Raw genomic sequence first — 26557 nt, 5'->3', positions numbered from 1 at the left:
GCTGGTAGAAATTCTCTATGGTTTCTCTCTGGGTGAGGGTGCCTTTATTTTTTTATTTCGTCTTCATTCTTTTTTTTTTTTTTGCCCGTGGCATACAGCAGTGTGATGAGGGATCTCAATTCCCAGACCAGGGATAAACCCGGGTGGCAGCGGTGAAAGCTCTAAGTTCTAACCCCTAGATCACCAGGGACCTCCCTCCTCTTCACTCTTGAAGGAAATTTTCACTGTATATAACATTTTAAAATAGCAGTTATTTTCTTGGGGTACTTTCAAGGCATCTTTCTGTTGTCTTCTCTTTTCCTGCTTCTGTTGAGTAGTCATTAGAAAATTTCTGTTTTGTGTTTTTTGAAGGTAATGAGCCTGCTTTTCCTCTGGATGTTTTTAAGGTTTTTCTCTATGTTTTTGGTTTCCCTGCAGTGTACGATACAGTTCGTTTAGGTGTGATTTTATTTATGGTTGTCAGTTTGGGGTCTGTAGTGAATGTTAAATCTGTGTGTTGGTGCCCATGGGAAACCTGCCTTATAGAAGGAAGGCCAACCTGTCACCTTGAATTTCACTGATGGAGGTTAGAAAACACATGCCATGTAGGCCTGAGTTTGTGGTACAAGGCTCAAGGTAGAATTCCACCTTTCCTTTCTGTCACAGAAGGCTGCACACTCACCCTCTGAGAGTCATGAGAAATCTGTGTCAAACTGCAACCTTTTCCTTCTGGGTCATGTGGCAGGACCTCTGGAAATTCATTACCTGTTCCGTGTATGGGAGGTGGGGCTGGGCTATAAAATCAAGTAAGAAAGAGGAAGTGCCTGCATGGAAAAGGGTTATTTAGTTTTCATTGTGTTATCATTGAAGATGTCCTTGTCAAAGAGCCTAAAATAAGTGAAGGCCCCTGTCCTTTTTTGTCTTTTTAGGGCTGCACCTGCGGCATATGGAGGTTCCCAGGCTAGGGGTCTAATCAGAGCTATAGCTGCCGGCCTACGCCACAGCCACAGCAATGCAGGATCTGAGCCGCATCTGCAACCCTCACCACAGCTCACGGCAATGCCAGATCCTTGACCCACTGAGTGAGGCCAGGGATTGAACCCAAGTCCTCATGGATACTAGTTCGGTTTGTTAACCACTGAGTCATGACAGGAACTCCAGTGAAGCCCTTAATAATGGAACTTCCCTTGCTCTGATCAGATGCTTGCTATATTTGCTTTTCCTAAAAATCTGCTTATTTTTAATCAGTCCCAATTAAAGATTTAGAACAGTTTTTACATGGGTGATTTCTATAGTATTTTGGCTTGGTGAGCGATAAACACTGAGGTTTAGCTGAGCCACATCCTTGTTAGGAAGGCATAGTGTGTAAATAAGGGATGGACCAACAGGTAGATGATGCAGCAGGGCCTGGCACTCTGAGACTGATGGAGGAGGTCCGGTGCCAGGATGACCAGACTTTGTAGCAAATCACAGAAGAGCCAGGGGAGTCAGAACTGAAAAATGAAAGGTAGTCTGGAGCCTTGCTCCTCAGAGTGTGGTCCAGGGACCCAAGAGCTTATTAGAAATAGAGAGTCATGGAGTTTCCACTGTGGCTCAGTGGGTTAAGAACCTGACTAGTGTTCGTGAGGATGAAAGTTTGATCCCTGGCCTTGCTCAGTGGGTTGAGGATCCGGCGTTGCTGTGAGCTGTGGTGTAGGTTGCAGACGCAGCTGGTTTTATGTGTGTTTCTGCTTAAAGATTCCCCTATTTAATCTGTATTGTGATCCAGTAACATTGAACTCACAACCCGATACTTAACTCGGGTCTGAAGGAAGTTATCTCACACACGTTTTTCTCCACAAGGTACATCACAGCCTCCTTGTGCTGAGAAATCTAGATGGTGCTTCAGACAGACCGCTCTTGGGGTCTTTTTAGACGGCAAAACCACCACCCAAAAGCAGGAAAAAGCAAAAAATGTTGCACAAAATAGACTGTGAAAAGGACGTATCATATTTATAGAAAGAGCTGAAATAAGAAGGCAGAATATCACCTCTTTGGCCTTTATTTGGGAATGTGTGCGTTGTATGACTCAGAGTTTTCACCTCTTTGTGTATGTCTGTGAAGGGCCAGAAACACAGCCTGAGGATTGATTTGGGCATCATAAATGTATTTCCGTGAGTAGGTGAATTTGCAAACATGGAATCTTCAAATAATGAGGTTTGGAGTTGTGCCCGCTGTGGCACAATATTTGCTATATTTGCTCTTCCTAAAAATCTGCTTATCAGTGGCATCTTGGGAGTGCCAGGTCACAGGTTTGATCCCTAGCCCAGCACAATGCGTTAAGGATCCAGCTGTGCCACAGCTGTGGTTTGGGTCACAGCTGCGGCTGGGATCTGACCCCTGGCCTGGGAACTCAATATGCTGAGGGTAAAGCCCTAAAAAAAAGAGACATAAATAAAATAAATCCAGAAACCTTTTTGAAATATTTCAGCTAACCATTTTTTCTCCAGATCAGTTGCTTGTGAAAAACTAGAAGAGGAAATATATTATTATGATGAGGGATCAGAAACAGAGCTGTTTAAATGATCCTCTCTTGTGTCTGTGTTGCTACGTTTCAGCAAGAGCCGACCGGCTCCTGAGCCACAGCAGTTCTACTTGTCCCCTTATCCCCTCAGAAGAGCTCATCACTTTGTATTTAGCCCTCCTTCTGCTCCCCACTCTCCTCTCCTTGCTGCCCCCTCCCTGTGTCCTGAGCTCTTCTTAAGAGAGAGGTTGTGACCACATTGGCTGGGCAGAACCCTCCCAGAGGCTGCACACCCAGTGGGAACTAATGTGGACAGCTTTTCTCTATGCTTCCGGAGCTCTCCAGAAGTGCTTTATTTTTTTTGCTTTTTAGGGATGCACCCATGGCAGATGGAGGTTCCCAGGCTAGGGGTCCAATCAGAGCTACAGCTGCAGGCCTACTCCACAGCCATAGCTGTCTGTGACCTACACCACATCTCATGGCAATGCTGGATCCTTAACCCATTGAGCAAGGCCAGGGATGGAACCCGATCCTCATGGATACGAGTCAAGTTCGTTACTGCTGAGCCACAACGGGAACTCCATCTCCAGAGCTCCTTATCATCCTGTGCCCAGGACGATCTGTGGGGTGTGGGAATTGCCATCTTCCCTGTCTCCCACCAGATCGGGATTGCCTAGATGGCAGGAAGTGTCTTCTCTCTTCCTATTCCTGGAACATCACTCACTCTCCGTAGATGATCTTTGTTTTTTTGTTTTGTTTTGTTTTTTTGTCTTTTTGCCATTTCTTGGGCCGCTCCCGCAGCATATGGAGGTTCTCAGGCTAGGGGTCTAATTGGAGCTGTAGCTGCCAGCCTACGCCATAGCCACAGCAACGCGGGATCCGATCTGGGTCTGCTACCTACACCACAGTTCACGGCAACGCCGGATCCTTAACCCACTGAGCAAGGGCAGGGATCAAACCCGCAACCTCATGGTTCCTAGTCGGATTCGTTAACCACTGCGCCACGATGGGAACTCCCATAGATGATCTTTGAATGAGTGAATGAAAGAGTGAGTGGAACAGCTGGAGACCCACTAAAAGCACCTATGTTGGGGGCCTCCCTGTGGCTATACTGAAACTGACAGTATTAACGGCCTGAACCTAGCCAGAACACAGATTGGAACTTGAACCCACGTTCCGGGACTCGAACCCAGCCTAAATCCAGATTGGGACTTGAACCCAAGGTTTTAAATGATAATCACTCACCCTGTATCTGGACGCACTGAGGTTCAGGTTCTTCATGTCTCTGTGCAGAAGGAATTCAGCGAGAGACAAGGAGATAGGCAAAAAAATATATTTATTAAGATAGGAGGCTTGTGAGAGATGCAAGCAGGCAGGCATGGAAGCTCCGCCCAGAGGATCCAGTGGGCTACTGGTTTTGTTATCCAAGGGGAGTGGGGGTTGGAAAAACCCACCTCTTCCTTTCTGGGAGTACCAGCTCCTCCTTGGTATCGGGCGAGGTGTGTATTCAAATCCGCAGATGGGTGGTCCTGAAACCCTTGCCCTTGGTCTGAATATGAATGCAGGCCTAATGCCATCTGCCACCCAATGATCTGAGGCAATTCTCAAGGCTCCACTTAATGATGCAAACCTGCCTTGTTCTGATGGCTTTTTTGAGCAATTTATTTACTTACAGAGATCTCCCAATGTCCCCCAAGTTTCCCTCTTTAAATATGGTCTTTATCGGGACTTCTACAACTACCTGTGTCTACTCCACCCCCATCAGTACCGTGCCGTTTTGGGGGTCTCTGCGGTTCCTTTCACTCCTAAAGCCACCAGATGAGTGGACTGGGCCAAGCTGCCATGGTAACCCCACCTTGGCTGATCTTCAGAGCTGGCCTGGTTCTTGTCCTGCTCATTTCTGGGGCATGGCATGTGTAGGTTTTCTGGGTGTATCAAAAGACTTACAAGAGGTGGAGTTTCTACCCTCAGCGAAGTTGCAGTTTGTTTAGGCAGAGAGGGTGGGCGCAGATGAAAAGTTTACATTTAAGGTAAGACATAGCTAAGAATAAAGACAACATGGGGGTAGGGTGTGGGGGAGAAGGGAGGTCCTTTGTGAGCTGGAAGAGAGGGTTACTGAGATGTCGATCATCTGAACACAAAGTCATCTAGATGGAACTTTCAGATCTCATTTTTGGAGGAGAAAACGAGTATAGGAAAGATGAGGCAGCTCAGGGTTGGAAAGAGGATCGGGTCACACTGTCCACGAAGTCCTGCAGAGTGGGGGCTTGAATCGGCATTGTCTTTGCTTTGGAATCCTGCATTGAATTCAATCCTGCATCGAATCCTGCTTGGCCCAGTCCACTCATCTGGTGGCTTTAGGAGTGCAGTAGGCTGAAGAGGAGTGACGGGCAACACCGTGTCAGTGACCCCACTCTGGGTGCATTTAGGTGGTCGAGGGAAAAACTGTCTAGAAATGTATCTGGACGGAGTGGAGAGAGGCATGTGGGCTGGGAGAGGAAAGGTGGATAGACCATGAAATGATTTCAGAGCAGAACTAAGTTAAAGAAAAGGGGAAGATGACCCCAGGTCCGAGTGCGTGGCTAGCCGTGAAGGAAGACCCTTGAGGGAGGACACGGAGTAAGAGATGCCTTCTCGTAAAATCGAAGCTGAGTAATATTCCATTGTGTATATGTACCACATCTTCTTGATCCACTGCACTGTCGATGGACATTTATGTACGAAATACCAGCATTTTTAGCAACATGGATGGACCTAGACATTATCATGCTAAGTGAAGTCAGCCGTACAATGAGACACCAACATCAAATGCTTTCACTGACATGTGGAATCTGAAAAAAGGACAGACGGAACTTCTTTGCAGAACAGATGCTGACTCACAGACTTTGAAAAACTTATGGTCTCCAGGGGAGACAGTTTGGGGGGTGGGGGATGTGCTTGGGCTGTGGGATGGAAATCCTGTCAAATTGGATTGTGATGATCATTATACAACTACAGATATGATAAATTCATTGAGTAATTAAAATAAGTAAATTTGCATTTCCCTAAAAAAATAAAAAAAAATGCACACAAACTGGAAAAAAAAAAAAATTGAAGCTGAAGCCAGAATAAGAGGCTGGTGTGTTCTGCAAGGAGACAGAACTTATCAGGAGAGGATGGCTGGTTGCTGAAAGGCCTCGGAATCAAGTGAATGGCTTCCTTAAGAGCTTTAAAGTGCCAGTGTGGGGGCTTCAAAGCATTTCTATAACCCACGTACCCCAAAGGAATAAGTTGGTTATAATAAGTCTTTTTCCACAACCATCATTTACTCTGTCCACCCTTGGCTCCTGGAAGGATAATAAACAAAGGTATTTGTAAGACACTGGTCCTCTGAGCGCCTGCAACACTGACGTTATCTGCTATAAACACAGCCGGGTTGGGAGGGGTAAGGCCTAGTGTAGGCAGGGCCACTCAGAGGCATCCAGGCCCACCAGCTGGCTGTGTTCCTGTGTCATGGAACCACCTTGCTGACAGCAGACATGGCCCACACTGTTGCCCCACCGAGGTGGGCCCTGGGGAATGAGTGGCACTCAAGCAGGGGGCTCTATGGCAAAGCCCCTAATACGCTCCTCCAGCCCCCCACCCCCCCAGCCCCTGTGTACATGTAAATCATGTAGTTTTGAGGAAGAGAGGAATGGAAGAAGGTCAGGCAGGGGTGTCAGACTTCGCAGTGCAGACGTGAGTCAGTAGCAGAAATGCAGAAATGCCTAATGTTGTTTCTCCTCTGCAAAGGGCACCATGCCGGTGGAAAGGATGCGGATGCGCCCGTGGCTGGAGGAACAGATCAACTCAAATACGATACCAGGGCTAAAGTGGCTTAACAAGGTGAGTGCATGTGTGTGTGTGTGTGAGAGAGAGAGAGAAAGAAACCCTTACTAAAGGCAGGTGCGTGTGGATCACTGCACATACAATTGTTGTGTTTGAAATATTATGCTAATTAATTACAAAACCCAACCAAGCAGAACTGATCATCAAAACATCGAGTTATCATATAAAGAAGACTTATCATCTCAGACTCTAGCCTTGACCCCAAGTTAAGGCTTGGTTATCGTCCATGACTATTGATGGGAAGCTTCTTGCTGTATTTCTGCTCAATGATTCTTACCCTCTTCCTTCTCTAAATTCCTTTCTTCATCTAGTTTTATAGGATTTTCTAGAAGGCATGGAAACGCTAGGGCTTTCCATTGGGAATGAAGCATGCTGATTTTTCCGTGTTCTCTGTGTAAAGAAAACTTTTTAAAGAAACTGTTTTTGTTTTTTGGTGTTGGGGTTTTTTTGTCTTTTTGCCTTTTCTAGGGCCGCTCCCATGGCACATGGAGGTTCCCAGGCTAGGGGTCGAATCGGAGCTGTAGCCACTGGCCTACGCCAGAGCCACAGCAACGTGGGATCTGAGCCTCGTCTGCAACCTACACCATAGCTCTCGGCAACGCCGGATCGTTAACCCAGTGAGCAAGGGCAGGGCTCGAACCCGCAACCTCATGGTTCCTAGTCGGATTCGTTAACCACTGCGCCATGACGGGAACTCCCTGAAACTGTTTTTGTTTTTAAAAAAATGTGTTTATTTTTATCATGAAATCCTGTTTGTGTGCTTATGTATCCTGAAAAAGAAGTCTTCTGTCATTTATACCCTGCCCCCTGCATATATACATACATCCTTCCTTCCTTTCATTAACCTCAAAACTCTCAATTTAGTTGATCCTGCCTCTTTGTCTTGAATCAGGAAGACACTGGGTGTGAAAATAAAGAACACCTGGAATTTCCTGCTATGGTGCAGCAGAAATGAACCCGACTAGTGTCCATGAGGATGTGGGTTCCATTCCTGGCCTCGCTCAGCGGGTTAAGGATCCGGCATTGCTGTGAGCTGTGGTGTATGTAGGTCGCAGACATAGCTCAGATCCCATGTTGCTGTGGCTGTGGCGTAGGCTGGCAGCTGCAGCTCTGATTCCACCCCTAGCCTGGCAACTTCCATATGTCTCGGGTGCAGCCCAAGGGAAAAAAAAAAAGAACAACAAAAAAGAACACCTGAACACATTTAGTTATAACCTAGAAAAGTAACACATACATCGTGCTTTCTTTAAGATGGTCTGAGAGGGTTTTCTTTCCCGCTACCGGGAATATTGCAGTTCTTCTGAGCAAAAGTCTTTTTCCTCTTCTGTCTCCCCCTCATTTTTAATCTTAAGGACACGATGAATAATTTAGCAGGTCAGCCTTTACTTTTGTATCACATGCCGAGAGCTTAGAGCCAGATTGTGGCTGCTTCTAACAAGTGTACAAAATATTGCAGTGAAATTTTCTTTTTACAAATATCACTCCATTGTTTCATTTTATTTTTCCAGATTCCGCTCAAGTCTTATTTCTTTTTTGTTCTTTCCTCCTTCATTTACCTAGTTTTTTTCCATTTATTTCAGATGTAATGGTGTATATGTGAATATATCTATTGCAGGAGTCTGTTTCCAAACACAGTGGGGTAGAAGTAGAGAAAAATACCTTAGGTGATCTCTCATACTGATGGCAAACAATGTATTTCTCTAGGCTTGCTACATCTGCAGTGTTTCAGGTTTGCATGCTGGGGGGCTTTGTAATTAGCCTCTTCCAAAGAAGCAAACAAGAAATCAGGCTGCCGCTTGGCAGGTAGGGTTTGAACAGCCACACGTGGAGGTGGAAGGAAGGGGCAACACTGAAGAGACACAGGGTCCCCAATAACAAGAAGAGTGATGTTGATAAAGATGGTAATAAACTACCATTTATTTGGTGTCAGATGCTGCTCCACGTGAGATTATGCCCTCACTCCCAGAATACCCACTGTGGGGTAGAGGCTGGTGTAGTTTTTCCAATTGGCAGACAAAGAAACTTGAGTCGCAGATTAAGTAGGATTCTACACTGAAGGACAAGATGACATTGCCTGTATTGATTTGGAGCAGGAAATGAAAGATGTTCCTGATTTCTGAAGAAATGTAAGTTGCTTTTACTTTTTAAAAAAACGAACACACCCATCCAGGCTGGCTTAAGGCAGTGGTGCACTAACAGTGTCACCATGGCTTCTGCACCAAGTGGGTGCTTGGTATGCTGCAGTTCTGTGTTCTCTGCAGTAGGTTGAATTGTGGCCCCTTCAAAAGATACTTCCCCATCCTGACCCCCAGAACCTGTGAGGGTGACCTCATGTGGGAAGAGGGTCTCGGCTGATGTCATTAGCCTAAGGATCTCAAGATGAGAACATCCTGGATTATTCAGCTGGGCAGGTCCAAAGGCAAGGGTCCTTGTAAGACGCACAAGAGGAGAAGGCACGCCCACAGAGGAGGACACCGTGGGAAGAAGGAGGCAGAGACTGGAGTGGTACAGCTACCAGCCAAGAACACCTGTAGCCACCAGAAGCTGGAGGAGGCAAGGAGGGATTCTCCTTAGAGCCTTTGAAGGGAGCACAGCCCTGCTGACATCTTGATTTTGGGTTTCTGGCCTCCGGAACTATGCCAGAATCCATTTCTGGGGTGGTCAGCCGCCCAGTGTGTGGCAGTTTGTCATGATGGCTGTAAGACACTTACGTGCTCCCTCAGGGTAGCTTCCTTCCCAGCTGGGCTCTCCATGGAGACACCTTCCCCTCCATCCTTTTGGTTGGAGGGCTAGAAAGTAAATGGATTCCTCTTGGTGCAGCTGAACACTTGGCCCCTCTCAGGTGGCCCTTCCTGCTGAGCTTACTCCCCCGGCCCTTGGCTCTTCTGCCCTCTGCCCTGGGATAAGGGACAGGGACCCCTCCCCTCCTTGTCCTCTGCTGGTGCTGGGCCTGGGCCAGGCTGAGGGAAGGCAAGAGCGCAGTGGCTGCAGTAGATGGCGCCTCTCAGGACGGCGCTGTCACCGGAGTTGGTGGGCTGCCTGAAGGCCCAACGCAGGCAGTGCAGGCAGTGGTCTCCCCCACTGTAGACCTCCCTTGGCCTCAGCACAGTTCCTCTCGGCACCCACAGCTCCCCGGGGTATTTTTTATAGGTTTCTGCTAACTTGGGCTTGTTGGCATTGGTCTCTGTCCACATCACTAGTTAACTTAGTCCCTGCTGTTATTTCCTGCCTGTTCGTAAGCCTGAGTCCCTGCTTGTATTGTGAGTAGTTTGAGGCCGTTCCAAATTCTCTTCTCCCACTGACGCCTGTTGTGACTCCTAGAAAACGGGTGCTGCCCATGGGGCCTTGTCAATGCCTTGTGCCTTAGCTGTGTTCCCAGTGTTAGTCCTTAAGGCGGGTGAGGTGCTCCAGGCTGCACGTCCCCGAGGCGGGCGCCCTGGCTGTCTTGATTGTTGCTGCAAGCTCCGAGCCAGGCCCGCTGCCCAGTCCTTGGGAGGCACTGGGCAATACCATTTTGTGAAGGAATGGATGAATGGTGGGTACCTGCAGGGGAGGAACCTCGGCGACTCTGCTTTTGTCCTGCTAAGATAATTACAATTAAGAACACTGGCTTGGCAGCTGTCACGTCTCTCTCAAGTGGGCATGCCATCCCACCCAGTGCATTCTCAGTAAGCGACAAATAGGTGTTTAATTAATGCCTTTCATTTGTTTCCATCTTCTACTTTTGATACATGAGGAGGTAGGGAGGTAATGAAATGAGGGTCTTCTGGGTTCCTCTGGAGGAACAGTGAGGACATTTGGCGAAGCAGTTTTATAACTAGTTCCTGAAAGGGGCTGTGGCTTGGGCCGGTTACTTTTTTTTTCTTTTTATAGGGCCGCACCTGCGGCATATGGAAGTTCCCAGGCTAGGGGCGAATCAGAACTACAGCTGCCGGCCTACGTCACAGCTCACGGCAATGCCGGATCCTTAATCCACAGAGTGGGGCCAGGGATCGAACCCCCATCCTCATGGATACTAGTCAGGTTCTTAACCCGCTGAGCCACAACGGGAACTCCTTTTTAGTATGACTGCTTGCAAATATAATTTGCAAATATAATAGTATGCTTCAACAATCTAATGACTAGAAAGAATAGTCTAGCAAATTCCCATCTAGATTTAAAGCTCACATCTAGATTGAACAGTTAATTAACATTAAAAAAAAAATCTGTGTGAGCGTGTGTGTGGTAAATCAACTCCCTGACCAGGTAAATCAACTCCAAGACCCCAGGATATTATCTATTTGTGATACCATTATCAATTGGATAATCCTAAATTAATCATAATTAATCGTAATTTAGAATGTCATTACAGCCCTGTTCAAATGCCGAATGCCTTGACTATTCCCCAGATATCTTTTGATGGTTGATTTGTTCAATCAGAATCTAAAGAAGCCCCATAGGTTGTGCTTGGTTCCTGGCTGTGAGCAGTACCCTCTCCCTTTTCTCCTCGCCATTGGTTTATGGCAAAGCCCAGTCAGTTCTGGATTTGTCCTGCTGGCTCTGGTTTCCCTGGGCCGTTTCTTGAGGAAGGAGGGAGGCAACCACATGCAGCTTCACCATTTTTCCTGTAGCTCCGATCGCTTCCCACCCTGGTTTGTTTCTCACTGGAGGTCAGCCCAGCTCTGGGCACTGAGGCCCCTCCCCAAGCCCAGGAGATTGTCAGGTGGTTCCGACCTTTTCCTTCTCTGCACTTGGAAAGCAGGCTTGTGCTTATGTAAATATCAGGTTCTCGGAACAAAGTAAGAAGTCCAAACAAAAACAGCAAATGAAATTGGAACATCTTATAAATAGTGGGGGGGAGGGCAAGGGCAGAAGGAGATAAGGGGACCAGTTTCCTGCTTTGGGGGCCACGGTGTGTGTTATCTCAGATGTTCTTCTCAATTCAGGCCATGCTCATCTCTCCTGCCTGCAGGTGGGCAGAAATCTCTGTAAATGTAAACACTAGTGGACGCCACCGCTCTGGGGGGCATTCTGATGGCACATACTGATGTCGCAGTCTCCACGGACACAGACAATGCCCTCCTGGTCCCATAGAACCAGAATGTTTACTGGTTACACTCTCTTTCAGGTTTGCTTTTTTTCCTGGCTGTACCCACGGCATATGGAAGTTCCCAGGCCAGGGATCGAATCCAAGCCACAGATGCAGCAACACTGGATCCTTAACCAGTGTGCCACAGCGGGAATTCCCCAGTTTCGCCTTCTTTATTGTTCAACATGGTCTTTTAAAAGAAGAGACATGTTTGTCATATTTATTAGTAGTTTCTTTTTTTTTCCTGCAGTATGAAAAACTAGTTAAATGTTACCTGTAGTTTTTTTTAATCTACAACTTTAACCATTTAAAAATGTGCAATTTGGTGGCATTAAGTACATTCACACTATTATGCAGCCATCACTACCATCGAATTCCAGAACGTTTTCATCACCCCAAAAGGAAACTTGGTACTGTTATTAAGGAGTCACTCCCCAATTCTCCTTTCCCTAGTTCATGGCAACCAGTGATGTGCTTTCTGTCTCTTTGGATTTGCCTTTTCTGGATATTTCATATAAATAGAATGATTCCCTTTATGGCCTTTTGTGGACAGTGTCTTTCGCTTGGCACAGAGTTTTCAAGGTTCATCCCTACTGTAGCCAGTTTCAATACCGGGTTTTTTTTGTGGCTGAATAATATTTCGTTTTATGCATATACAACACGTTCTTATCTCTTCTGTTGGTTGATGGACCTTTTGCCTATTGTGAGTAGTGCTGCTATGAACATTCATGTGTCAATATTTGCATGGAAAGCTGGTTGGAATTCTTTGAGTGAAATTACTGGATCATGTGGTAATTTGTGTTAATTTTTTTGAGAAACAGCCAAAGTGATTTCCAGAGTGGTTGTGGTGTTTTACACTCACACTAGCAGTGTGAGGGTTCTAGTTTCTCCACATCTTTGCCAACACTGATTTTTTTCTGTTTTTGTTTTGTTTTGTTTTTAATTCTAGCCATCCTAATGGGTTTAAAATGCTCTCCCATTGCTGTTTTGATTTCCATTTGCCTAATGACTAGTGATGAGCACTTTTCGTGTGCTTCTTGGCCATTTCTTTATCTTCTTTGGAAAAATATCTGTTCAGGTCCTTCGGCCATTTCAAGAGGGTCCTTGGAGGATAATTGCTAGGTTCAGTCATTACTTTTGGATTCATGATTTGAGTGTGGTTCCTGGGCGACTAGGTTTGAGGATGTGTGTGTGTGCGCGCGCGTGTGTGCGAGTGCACATGTGTGCCTCTGAACACGCAAATACTTGAAAAGATTTATTCATCACAATGAATTTTGTATCTTAGGGGATAGATTTCAGATTATGTCACCCCAGATCTCCTTTGACCTAGAAAAAAAGTACAACAGCAAATTCTTTAAGGGTCTCTATCTTTAAGGCATAAACCTTTAGATTCTGATGGTGCACTTCAGGAAAAATTCATTCGCTGAGATAAATTCATTTTCAAAAAGTTTTTCCGTCTTATGTGCATGTCCAAAACTGCACTGAGTGATTTTCCTCTCTGACTTTCATCTATATTAAAAAAAAAAAAAATTCACCCAGCCTTCTTCTGATTAACTGCCCTTTGAAAAATGGTGAACCTGAAACCCTCCTCTTTCTGTGGACGATACAGCCTGAACATGCAGAGATTTATGAAAAACCTCTCGCTTTCAGTTCTTCTTTGTTGACGAAGTTTTAAATACATAAATTTTCCCCTTTAACAGTTCTGGGGAGTCCTCAAATGTTCTGGCGTATTTTTAGTTCAGGCTTTATAACTGGCTCTGAGGAGAGGAGCCGAGCCCCTTTTGGGTTGGTGGGGACCCCTTTTCTTTCATTGTGTGACACTAAAGTGGTGGAAAATTCCTACTAACATTTTCTTTCCTGCTCCAGGGTATTGTGCAGAGATCTCCAGACCTAGAAATGATCAGACCTACCTTGAGAGCTTAAAAAAATTAGTTTCCCTAGGCTTTAATCTCCAGGGAATCCAAGTGAGCAGATTTATTGTAAGACAGGGCAATCTTCTAAATCCAGTCCCTGGGAGACATTGGGTGGTGTAAGTGACTTGAGTCTGGGATCACATGACCTTGGTTTTGAACTTAGACCCTTGGCTAGATAATTTATTTATGAGAGTGCCTCTGTTTCCTCAACTGGAAAGCGGAAATGATAATATAATCACAGTAGTTTGTTAGGGTGTTGCAGAAACCAAAACCGAGACCATGTAAACATGCAAAGTGAACCAGGTTTCACAAAATTAGTTTTACTACAAGTGTCACTTTGTTCCCAAAGTACTAGTTTCTAGACCTATGTTTGCCAGGGTCAATTTAAGCAATTCTGAGTCCCCTCTTGGGATGTAAGAGCGAGGAGGAGGTTCTGCTATAAGAAGAATTGAATTAAGGGACTTTGCTCCAGAAAAGGAGCATCTTCTTCATGTAATTGACACATCTTTCTTTGCATGTGTTGCTGTTTCGTGCGGAGTGGTAGACACAGAGGGGTTAGAACAAAATCTATTTCTGTTGGCTGCTCAAGCAGATATTAAGTCTTGACAATGGCCTTGGACACCCCGACTTCCCATTAACAGCAAAATGGTATTATTTTGGAGAGTTGCCTAATTTTTAATTTACCTAAGGCAGCTGGAGTTCCTCTTTATCAAGTGATGGAAATAAGTCATAAGAGTAATTAAGCATTGGAAGTTTCAGTAAGTGCTCAGTTTCCTGTGGTCCTCTACGGGAAAGGAGGCCCAGGTAACAGAACACATGGGCATATCCCAGATCATCACTGTTGACCTTGGTATACATTCCTATTCTACCAGACTCCATATGCCTTTCTCCACATGTCTGGTGGACTGTCAAGGGTTGGGGTCCAGGGGGAAAGTGGGTTTACAGTAGATATTCAGCAAACCCCAGTGGTACTTACTTACTGGAGAATCTTGTTAGCTAGGACCAAAGAACCTTCTGCAGTGGTGGCCTGAAACCCATGTCTACGTTTCTTAATTACTTTTATTTTTCAGGAAAAGAAGATTTTTCAGATCCCCTGGATGCATGCAGCTAGACATGGGTGGGATGTGGAAAAAGATGCACCACTCTTTAGAAACTGGGCCATCCATACAGGTATCAACCCCGTGTTGTTTGTAGAGGCTGGCACTGTTGCTTTTGCCGTTGTGGTTTTCATGCCTTTTTAAGAATTGAGCTGTGGGTGTTCCCTCATGGTGGGGCAGGTTAAGAATCTGGCGTCATCACTGCTGTGGCTCTGGTTACAGCTGTGGTGTGGATTCGATTCCTGGCACGGGAACGTCCACGTGCTGTGGGCATGTCCAAAAAAATAAATAAATAAAAATTGACGTATAAATTGTAAGGTATTTAAAGTATATATATTTGTGTATGTGTGAGAACATTTAAGTTCTACTGTCTTGGCAAACTTCAGTTATACAGTAAGACTGTTAGCTATTGTTTATGTTTATTTTTACTACCTATGTAAAATCTCCTGGCTTTTAGAGTCAAGATGTAGCTCCGAAAAACCTGTGACTTGTCCCCAGGCGCATCTGGCACATGTCGCAGGGGTGCAGATCTCATCACTCAGAAGCGATGCTCCTATTCCCTAGACACTTAGTCCTGAGATTTCCCGTAAATGTGCTATTCAGAAGTTATCCACGTGTGTCCCGGGGAATAGAGAACGACTTGTTCTGGAGCTGGGTTGAATTTATCTCCCCCAGAGGTAGCCGAGATTATATGTACTTATAACAAAATTTAACTAGGAAACTTATTTATAGAATGGATTTTACTTCATGATAAAGAGGCCTTCCACTTACCCGTGCTTGTTGGCCTCCTGACCTTTTCGCTGTCTTTTCTCCTTACTTGGATTTTCCCTTTCTCTACCATCATTCTTTTCTCTTAACCGGGTTTGTAGAACCAGGGTGACCAGTGTGTCCCAGTTTGTTCAGAACTGTTGGGTTTTAAAACACAAATTCCCTCATCCCCGGAACCTTCTCGGCCCTAAACAACCCGGGGCAGTTGGTCACTGTAGGTGTGACCTAGAATTGAAAGCGTTCTCTGTACCACCTGCCCAGCTCTCCTGTTTCCAGAAATTTTGAGTCTCGATCTAATTCCCCCCACAACCTTAATTCTTTCAATTATTTTATTAGGAAAGCATCAACCGGGAGTAGATAAACCTGATCCAAAAACATGGAAGGCGAATTTTCGATGTGCCATGAACTCCTTGCCTGACATTGAAGAAGTCAAGGATAAAAGCATAAAGAAAGGAAACAATGCCTTCAGGGTATACCGGATGCTGCCCTTATCTGAGCGACCTTCTAAGAAAGGTAGGTAAAGATCTTTACTGAGTAAAACAGTGATGGCTTAATATACCTTGTAGTGCCTTTATGATTCCTTTATTTCCACATCTGTAGCCACAGGATAGACCACCTGTTGCCGTTGTGGGTGATAATGCTGCCTTTACCCGGCTGGGGAAAATGACTCTCAGGGCCCCCAAGGGCCATGAAAGAAACATTTGGGATTTTGGACATGTGCATATTAAAGCAATGCCTTCATTGAGAGCTTCAGGAAGAACGTAACTTAGGGGAGATGTCTGTGTGTTTGTTCTTCATGAATTAATCCAGAACTATTTTTGTTGTCACAGGAAAGAAACCAAAGACAGAAAAGGAAGACAGAGTGAAGCACATCAAGGTAATGTTTGGTTGTTTAGAGAGGAGGCCAAAGTTGTGATTGTATTAATGATTCATATCCTCTCTCGTAGAAAAGAGCAGTGTGATCTCTGTGAAGTATTTAATCTTCCTTCTTTTGCTGTTGTGTTTTATGGGCTCCTCATGCTCCTCTTTGGCATGTACCCACCTGTGGACCCAAGTACACACATCCCCTGCTTCATCTAATTTTCCTGAGAAATTTATGAATGAACCCACAAGTCCACATTGAGCGTTATGACTGAGCAAGCTCCATCTGGTCCCCGTACCGTTGCCAGCTGGTCCTTTAGTTTCAGCTAAGCTTCAGCAGCCAGCTACTACCTGATAATGTTAGGTATATTTTCAGGCCATTAAATATATTTTAAAGTGTATTAAATATTATATATTTATATTACAATGTATTATCATATTATGTACATTATATATTGTCATATATATATATATATATTTTTTTTTTTTTTTTTTTTTGTCCTTTTGCCTTTTCTAGGGCTGCTTCCCGAGGCATATGGAGGTTCCCAGGCTAGGGGTCTAATCGGAGCTGTAGCTGCCGGCCTATGCCAGAGCCACAGCAACACGGGATCCGAGCTGCGTCTGCAACCTACACCACAACTCACGGCAATGCCAGATCCTTTAACCCACTGAGCAAGGCCGGGGACCGAACCCGCAACCTCATGGTTCCTAGTCGGATTTGTTAACCACTGCGCCATGACGGGAACTCCCATATATTATTTTTTTTTTTCAGTGAAGGACAATAGCACGTGCCTTTCTTTATAATGGCAGGGGGAAAACATGAAAAAAGTTTCACATTAGTATTATTTTTACTAATATATATGCTAATATATATTATATATGCTAACATATATAATATATGCGTTATTATAATATGTTCTATATAAATTATATTAGTATATATTAGCATTATACTAGTATATTTTGCAAATATATATAATACATACTAGTATATATACTAATGTATGTTATATATGCTAATATTAATATATATATAACATTAAGGTCTTGAGAACATAGAAAAGAATTAGATAAAAATTACTGTGTGGGAGTTCCTGTCGTGGCTCAGTGGTTAACGAATCCAACTAGGGACCATGAGGTTGCGGGTTCCATCCCTGGCCTTGCTCAGTGGGTTAAAGGATCTGGCATTGCCGTGAGCTGTGGTGTAGGTTGCAGACGCAGCTTGGATCCCTGTCACTGTGGCTCTGGCGTAGGCCGGCAGCTGCAGCTCCAATTAGACCCCTAGCCTGGGAACCTCCATATGCTGTGGGAGCGGCCCTAGAAAAGGCAAAAAAAAGACAAAAAAAAAGAAATCACTGTGTGATCCATGGGTACCTCTTTATTAGAAAAGAAATTAGCCATTCACACTGGAGACTGGAGAAGGAAATTAATCTTGCAATTCCAGAATAAACTTCATAATAAGGATTCTTAAGTTTTCATAGAGTGGGGGAAGAAAAGGAGAGAGAAAATCATTTAGAACATCGTTTCCCTAATTTGCTACTTTCACAGACGTATTCTTGGGGGAGGGGGTTACAATTTATATATTATATATGATAATTCTGTATAACATAAGTGATACATTTCTATGATGGGCCATTAGGTTGGAGAACCAGAGGTCTGTTCAAACCTTTTTTACATGTGGATCTCTGTTTTTTTTTTTCTGCTCTGCTGTACAGTCAACTTTCTTAACTTCCAAAGGTTTTCCATAGGAATGTGTTTGTGTGTGTGTGTGTTCTTGCTAGTGTAGACTCTATCATCTGAAATCTGCTACAGTGTGAAGATCTTTGTGTGTAGTTTGGGTGGGCCCTTGTTCAATAGCCAGAAAACAGTCAAATGTGCAAACTTGAGGATGAGCTTCAGTTGCTAAGAAAAGAGCAAATACTATAGTCCAGAGCCCTTGACCGTCAGAGAGAAGATTGTCTGTTTCACTGTGCTTATTGATGAAGAAACAGAGGCTCAAGAGTTGAGTGACATGGACCCAAGGGCAGTGGGACTTGTGGCCAAGGTCACAGGATTATTTAGAACTGAACTTAAAGAGATGCCAAGTATTCTGATTTCTACTCTAGAATAACTGTTGGAGGAAAAAACAGATTGTCTAGACAGCACAATATTTAAAAGCAAACCAGTTAGTCAAAATAGCCAAAAAAAAAAAAAAAAAAATCCCCTACAGTGTACTTCAGTATAAAGTGTGACTTGTGAAGGTAGTTAAAGGGAAAACTTAGGTCAATTATTTCAGACCCGTTTACCTCTACAATGGAAAATAAATATTTTAGGTAGAGTGATTTTAACACCGAGACCTCCAGTTTCCATGTTTCATATTTTTAGCTGCTGATTTCTTTTAAATATAGCACAGTATAGACCTCATTTTGTTTTAACCTTTTATTATGGAAAAATTATATATACACAGGAAGGAGGCAAGTGAGTCAAATGTATTTCATAGGCCGTCACCGCGATTTCAGCATTAGTTACCTCATGGCCATTTTGTGTCTTTAGTACCTCCATCCACTTCTTTACCTCCAATATGAAACTGCCATATTCAGCCTTTTTTTTTTGGCCATGCTCTAGGGGTCAGGGGCCGAATCTGCACCACAGCTGTAACCAGAACTACTGCACTGACAATGCTGGATCCTTAACCCACTGAGCCATGAAGGAACTCCAATATTCAACCATTTTTGACTTAACAGAAACAAATTCATGTGGTTCAGCTCAGTATTTTGAAGCAGATTTCAAACATCCTGTCATTTCTTTCATGACTATTTCAATATATATATCTTTAAAAGATAGACACTCTTTAGAAATAACACAGTGTCATTACTGCATCTGAAAAAATTAACAGGAAATTCCTCCATATCATGAAATATCCAGTCAGTGTTTCAAATTTCCAATTGTCTCATAAGAGTCATACTTTTTATGCCGTCTGGCTACTTGAACTAAGATCTGTATAAGAGCTACATGTTTTGATTTTGGGCTGTGTCTTTTAAGTTTTTTAATCTATAAGTTCCTCTGTATTACTATAGAATTTTTTTTTCCTTCAATTGGAAAAAACCTACTTATTAGTTGTATCAAGTTTCCCACAGTTTAGAATTTTTTAAGTCCTGTGTTTTGATTATTGTTGTTTAGGCGGAAAAGTTTAACTTTTCACAAATGTGTGATTTTTGAAGAAGCTGCTATAATCTTCACCATGACTATCTCATATCTGTTTTCACAGCATCTAGCTCAGGGCCTGGCACAGAACAGATAAAACACATTTGATCACAGAATAGATGATTGAGTATTTATTGACTAAATAGATGCAGAAATAAATATAATATTTCTTTATATTATAGGGGTCAGAATGGGGGATTTAGGATGCAGATTTAGTTTCACAATTCCATTCATGGAGAAATAAATATGGAGTAACAGATGTTCACTTTTCAACCAGCTTTGCTCAAACATATCCATCCTCAAATAATCAGATGCCAGTGATTACAAGGTGCACCCTTATTTTATGTGTCTGTAAGCAGGAAACACTGCTTGCAAGGAAATCATGACAGAATTGACGAGAAGGTGCATCGCATTTCCGGGGGTGTGGAAATGGGAGGAAACGTGCACCTTAGAATTGTTCTCGTAGGTAAAGGACACGTGCAGTCACATCCCCGTTGGCAGTGTCAGCCAAGTGGTCAGGCTCCACACTGACCCGGTAGGGGGCAAGAGAGATTCCTCTTAGGTGCCACCACGTGGGTCAAGTTCCACCCCAGCAGAGAGCACACTGAGAAATCCTCCTGGGACGAAGATAAAGCAAACACCTGGAACTTGTCCCTCCGAGAGACATTGTTTCTCCAGCAGAAGGCAGGGAATTCATCAGAAATAAGCACTGCCTTATTTTGCTTGTGTCTTTCCTGCAATGAAGCAGCAGTTCATGGATAAGGCCAGCAGTCCCCCCAAATTCTGTGGCTCATGATGCCAACCAACACCAGAGCGTTCACAGTGTTTTTGTAGAGTAGTTCAAAGTTAATTCTCCAGGAGTTCCCGTCATGGTGCAGTGGAAATGAATCCGACTAGGAACCATGAGGTTGCCGGTTCGATCCCTGAACCTCTCTCAGTGAATTAAGGATCCAGCGTTGCTGTGAGCTGTGGTGTAGGTCACAGATGTGGCTCATATCTGGCATTGCTGTGGCTCTGGTGTAGGCTGGTAACAGTAGCTCCAATTAGGTCCCTAGCCTGGGAACCTCCACATGCCGCAGGTGCGGCCCTGAAAAAAACAAAAGACCAAAAAAAAGGAAAAGAAGTTAATTCTCCAGATTATCTGGAATTGTGTAAAGGACTTTATACTTCATGAGCTATTACTACATTACTTTTTAAAAAGAATTTTATTGGGAGTTCTTGCTGTGGTGCAACGGGATCAGTAGCATCTGTGGAGTACTGGGACCCATATTCGATCCCCAGCCTGGTACAGTGGGTTAGGAATATGGCATTATCGCAGCTGTTGTATAGGTTGCAGCTGTGGCTCAGATTTGATCTGTGGCCTGGTAACTCCACATGCCGTGGGGTGACCCAAAAGGAAAAGAAAAAAAAATTTATTGGAGTATCGTTGATTTATAAAATTGTGTGTATTTCGGGTATGTAGTGAAGTGATTCAGTTATATATCTACATATCCAGTATTTTTCCAGATTCCATTCCCATATAGGTTATTACAGAATATTGAGTAGCATTCTCTTCTATATAGTAGGTCCTTGTGGGTTATCTATTTTATATATAGGAGTGTGTTTAGATTAATCCCAGACCCTTAATTACATTACTTCTTTCTTGGATCTCAACACACCTAAGCTCTGAGTTCACGTGTCCTGTGCATGTATGCAACTAGATAGACTAGATGGGTTTCTTCCACAGAGAAAATTCCTCTTGTGTGTAGTATCTAGGTACGAAAACTTGCTGTTAAATGAAGCTCTTCCCACTGTTCCTTCAGTTCAAGTTGAAGTTTTAACTAGCAAAGGAAGTTTAGAGCATGTAGGCCAACTGTCATTCAGGTACTTCATCTCCGTGTTCTTTGTTCCCTCAGCACATAGCTTCCCTGAGTCTGGGAGGCCCAAGGCTCGCTGGCCACGGAGGAGGTGCAGAAATGCTGCCTCCTTACCCCTGATGTTCTCTTTGGGAGTCTATGCTTTGTACTCAGTGAGCCATGTTTTACTTGCGCTGAGCGCCACCAGTGTGGAGGTAACTGGTATGTAAGAAAATGAGAATAAGAAACACAGCGAGATGCAGTACCAGATTCTACATCATCAGAGCATGTTGTGTGTTTCAAAAAAAAAAGTGTCACAAGGCCAAGGCCAGTGAGGATGGAAGTGGATTAAACAGAGAGGGTGGTAGCTGACTTTTTGGAACACCTACCAAGTTCTCAGCTTGAATTATTATCTCATTCAGTTGTTAAACCTTAATGAAATGAAAACACATGCCTGCAACCCACCTGAAATGTCAACAGATGAAATTAGAGCTGCTCTGGAGGGAGGTGGAGAGGGTCCTTCCCCCCCCTGCTTTGGTGCCTTTCCCCACCTCGTGGAGGTCTTGAGGGGACTTCTCAGAGCATAGTCAGAAAACTGATTGGGAGTTCCCGTTGTGGCTTGGTGGTAAAGAACCTGAGTAGTATCCATGAGGACGCAGGTTCGATCCCTGGCCTTCCTCAGTGGGTCAAGGATGCAGTGTTGCCATGAGCTGTGGTGTAGGTTGCAGATTTGGCTCAGATCTGGCATTGCTGTGACTGCAGCATAGGTTGGCAGTTGCAGCTCTGATTCGACCCCTAGCCTGGGAACTTCCATCTGCCATAGGTGTGGCCCTAAAAAGCAGAAAAGAAAAAGAAAAACTGGTTGGCTGAATAAGCTCTGAGGATGCTTTTGTGAAAGAAAGCACAGTTGAACTCCTTGGGGAGGATGTGGAGTGTGATGGAATTGATTTTAAGGGAGGTTTTCTCACGGGTATTGGAAACAATGGGAGAATCTGCAGTAGCAGGTTTAGATGCAGGTGGTGGCACTTGGAATGGAGACAAGGAGACATTTCTCTGGCGAACGCAGGAGGATGTGGAGGACAAAGACAGGAGTGGATCAAAGGGGGTTTCACTCCTCATGGAGGGGATGTTGGGAGTGGAGCGTGTTTTGTGGAGAAGAGGTGAGCTTAACGTTGAACGTAGCAAGTTAGAAAGGACCAAGGGCCCTCTACAGCAAATTCGGGCTAGAAAGTTGGTGCTAGAGCAGGTGCGGAGCTTGGGTGAATGTCAGAGGCCAGGTGTGAGGTTGCTCACTCGAGAATGATGTTGGACGCCACGAGCCCAGCTCCAGCTGCCTTCTCCAAGAGGGAAGCGATACGCGATAAAGACAGCGATTCAGAAGCTGAAGAGAAAATCGGTGGGGGGGAGTCTAAGGGGAAGTCGCAGTGGGAGCAGGGCGCAGTGGGAGCAGGGCGGAAGAGGATGCAGATGGTCTAGTTCTAAGGAAGGATGCTGTTTCTAGGACGAGGCAGGAGGCTTCAGCTGGTTTCAGTAGCTCTCCTGTTCTTAGTGGCTTCCTGGCCTTCGTGGTGTGGAGTGTGAAATTCCCTGGGCCACTTTCATGAAGCCCAGCCGTCAGCCTGAGATTTTTGTTGGTAGAGAGACCTAGAGATGCCCTTAAATTTGGCGTTGAGGAGATTGCCTTTGCACAGATGAATTAAGGCATTTCTGGGGGTGAGGGATTGGGTTGGGAATGGGAAATGGTCTTATGGCCATTGTATTTGGCTTCGAAGGAGGAGACATCCAGATAAGGGACTGTGACGCAGGGATGAGACAGAATGGGTTTGGAGAATAGGGGTGAGTGGCCTTCGATGTCCTCTGACTCAGACCCACCCCCTAGCCCCTCCAGCAAGCACAGCTTTGAGACCAGCCAGATGAATATTATGTGAGAGGCCTAAGGAAGGCTGGCCCTGCCCCTAAACTCTGCCTTCTGCTGATTTGCTTTTGCCTAAAATCCCTTATGCTGCGGAACAAACCTTGGATTTTATAATGAGAAAAAGATTCTTGGGCATAAATATTTGGCAGAGTTAATGCACCGCAGAGAGGTCTGAACCCAACCAAGCACAATCTTTTTTGGGGGGTTTCGTTGGGGCGAGGTGATTTTCAAGAGAGCCTGTATCTAAAGGAAGAAAGGGAACAGAAAGAGGAGGCTGGTTCAGGGTTAACCAAAGGACGGGTTATGGTATGGCCAGGAAAGGGGGCAGGGCAGGCGTGGTCATCCTAGAGAACCAGGAGATGCTGTAGGCAGAGGCTGTTCATGACCTGCGGGGTCTCTGTATGCAGGTTCCATAGAAGAGCGCCCACCCCTTTCTTAATTTAGGTCCCTTGCTTTTTAAAATACGTAATTTAGGGGAGTTTCCTTTGTAGTTCAGAAGAAACAAACCCAACTAGTATGCATAAGGATGTGGATTCGATCCCTGGCCTCGCTCAGTGGGTTAAGGAGCTGACATTGCTGTGAGCTGTGGCGTAGGTCACAGACATGGCTCAGGTTTGGCATTGCTGTGGCTGTGGTGTAAGCCAGCAGCTGCAGCTCCGATTCAACCCCTAGCCTGGGAACTTCCATGTGCTGCACTTGTGGCCCTAAAAAAGTAAATAAATAAGCAATTCTTTAAAAAAAATTAAAAAAATAATAAAATACATAATTTAGGTTTAGCTATTCCTCGTCTAATCCCTTCCAAAATTTTGACCAAGTCTAATGAAGACCCCTGTTGTTCTCTTCCCTGAAGAAAAACATTTCAGGGGGATGCTGGCCACCTTGCACCATACGGTCTGCTCTATTGTCCTTCCAAAGTCGTAGTGCCAATGAGAAGGTTTGCACCAAAGACTTTGAAATCAAAACAGGTTGTTTTGTTAAGTAGGGATGGGAGGAGGTGAAACAATGTTCAGAGTCTCCATCAGTAGAGTATGCTGGTCCATTACAGAAGTAGTGCAGGACGCAAGGTAGAGGTGTTGGAAATGGTTCTGTCTCAGTCTCTGTTGGAATTAGTACAGGATCTAAAGGTTTATTGAGACAGAAACTCCTGGTACCATGTTGCCTGACCAAAGACTGAATTCAGTGTCTATATGTCCACAGAGTAAAAGTAGTGTGATCTTTGGAAAATTAATTTAGTCTCTGAGCCATAGTTTTCTCAAGTGTAAAGTGATAAAAGTATCACTTGCCACTAATTAAACTATAGATAATGTGAAACACTTCAGGGTCTCCAATTGAGATATTGGAATAATTGAGGTTTTTAAAGATATATAAGTCTGACTGCCTCATTACTTTTATAAGAAACATAGAAGCAGAACGAGTGGAAAATAACCTAACAACAAAAGAGACCCATTAAAATGAGCAGTTCTTTCCATAATTCCTTAAGATGTTCTTAGTACCTTTGGGGGAATTGAGATGAACGTGGAATAAGATGACTGGGATATGCATGGGGAGGGGAGATGGAGAAAAGGCCACTGAGGAAGCCAGGAAGGTGCCATCAGAGAGGTGGAGAGTCACATAGATTTTGTGGTCGAGAAGGGAGAGTACGGGAGTTCCTGTTGTGATTCAGCAGATTAGGAACCTGACTAGTATTTGTGAGGATTCAGGTCCCATCCTTGGCCCCAGTCAGTGAGCCAAGCGTGAGCTGTGGTGTAGGTTGCAGATGAGGCTTGGATCTGGCGTTGCAGTGACTGTGGCGTATGTAGGCCTGCAGCTGCCATCCGATTGGACCTCTAATTTAGGAACTTCCATATGCCGCAGATGCAGCCCTGAAAAAAAAAAGAGGTTAAAGTGCGGTAGCTAGTAAAAGGCTTGGACGCCAGGCTCATGTGACTCCAAAGCTAGGCCTGTTCACCACTCCCCCTCCAGGGCTGAGAGTTTGATTCCACAAGTGGAGTGGCAGCCGCCTACAGGCTTCACCACAACACAGCGAGGGGGCAAGGGGGCCACTGCAGGTGTGTGGTCAGGAGCTTGGCTCTAGAGGAGGAGAAAAGGGGTGATTCACAGGCAAGGGAGTTTTTTCCCAGATAGGACTGACTGTTTAGAATTTGTAAAAGAGATGCTATAGGTAAAAGAAGTAGATTTCTGCCCAGTGGGCAGCATCCTGGGCCTTTCCTATGTTCAGCCTTTGGTACATCTGGTCAACCCTGCTATATGTGGATTTTTTTTTTTTTTTAAGAATTGAACTATACAGTGAGTTCATGTGTTTGAAATAATGGTTATCATGATAGGAGTTTGCCAGGTGGGATCGTGGGGGAGGAGGTGAATTCCTCCTCTTTCCCTAGGTGGCTTCACCAAGATTTTAGGGGATTGATCATCAATTCCAAACACCACCTAAGATGATAAAAACAACCTTCATGCCTTGGAGATAAAAACAACCTTCATGCCTTGGACAACCACTCTAGATTTTTTTTTTTTTTCTTTTTACGGCTACACCTGTGGCATATGAAGTTCCCAGGTTAGGGGTCAAGTCAGAGCTGCAGCTGTAGGCCACAGCCACAGCCATGCCAGATCCGAGCCACATCTGCTACCTACACTGCAGCTTTGCAGCAACTCCAGATCCTTCACCCACTGAATGAGGCCAGGGATCTAACCTGCATCCTCACGGACACTGTGTCGGGTTCTTAATCTGCTGAGCCACAGTAGGAATTGAAGACTTTTTTTCCAATGGGCATACCCATGGCATATGAAAGTTCCCTGGCCGGAGATCGAATCTGACCTCTGCAGTCAGATTCTTAACACACCTCGCCATGGCGGGAACTCCCACCACTCTCGATTTTTCAAAGCACAGATATATCTGTCTCACTTGATCTTCTGCTCCCATCTTGCATTCGTCCCACCCTTCCACCCTCCTCTCCAGTTTGGTCTCCCTAGGAGTTGTCCCATGCAGCTTTTTTTGTCTGCTTCTGCTGCTATCGTAGTTGCCAGTATGATCTCCTCTTGAGGTGAAGCTCTTATCAAAATGCTGACAGTCAGCAGCATGTACCCCAGCACCGGCTGTCCCCAAGCTGCCAGCAGTCTGAGGTTGGAGGGCTCAGGTGTGCTTGAATGAGGCAGAACCGAGAGCTATGCTTAGGCAGAGGAATTTGTTCTCCCAGTTTCGTTAGCGTGAAGTTGTAGCCTCTCGGGCTGCCTGGGCCATCCAGGCACTGGGAAGGCATTCATGGGGAGCTGTGGGTGTGGGTTGCTGCGCCGGACTCCATGGGGTAGAGGAGGCTTTGGCTGTGACTCTAGCCCATATACTTGTACCTCCATCCGGTTAGGATGCTCAAGAGGTCAGAGCCCAGGGCAAACCCTATTTGAGAAGAATTCATTCACCACATCTTCTGGGATCTGCTCTTCAGGCCAGTGATTGAACAGAGCTTTTTTTCTCTGAAGCTGTAAAAGGAGTGGCAGGACTCCTCTCTTTAGAGAGAAGTCCAGGAACAGCTCATAAGCACGCACCCTCCCTCCCTCAGAGAAGGGAGAGCCGGGA

The 26557-nt window shown here is 44.9% G+C and overlaps 1 protein-coding gene across 14 annotated transcripts in view; it reads left to right on the top strand.

Moving 5' to 3' along the window:
• IRF2 (interferon regulatory factor 2) overlaps nucleotides 1-26557 on the top strand; it is a 145969-nt gene that overhangs the window by 95538 nt on the left and 23874 nt on the right. For all 14 annotated transcript variants that reach the window (XM_085001032.1, XM_021075622.2, XM_021075623.2 and 11 more), the window contains 4 exons: nucleotides 6254-6346; nucleotides 14401-14500; nucleotides 15532-15708; nucleotides 16026-16072. In XM_085001032.1, the coding sequence (XP_084857158.1) occupies nucleotides 6254-6346; nucleotides 14401-14500; nucleotides 15532-15708; nucleotides 16026-16072 (417 nt within the window). The remainder of the gene's footprint in view (nucleotides 1-6253; nucleotides 6347-14400; nucleotides 14501-15531; nucleotides 15709-16025; nucleotides 16073-26557) is intronic.

The sequence above is a fragment of the Sus scrofa genome, chromosome 15, assembly GCF_054392235.1.
Source record: "Sus scrofa isolate SSC_HxYL_T2T_F1_AM1 chromosome 15, Sscrofa_HxYL_maternal_Yorkshire_Landrace_v2.0, whole genome shotgun sequence".
Taxonomy (NCBI): domain Eukaryota; kingdom Metazoa; phylum Chordata; class Mammalia; order Artiodactyla; family Suidae; genus Sus; species Sus scrofa.
This window is presented reverse-complemented; position numbering and strand designations above follow the sequence as displayed.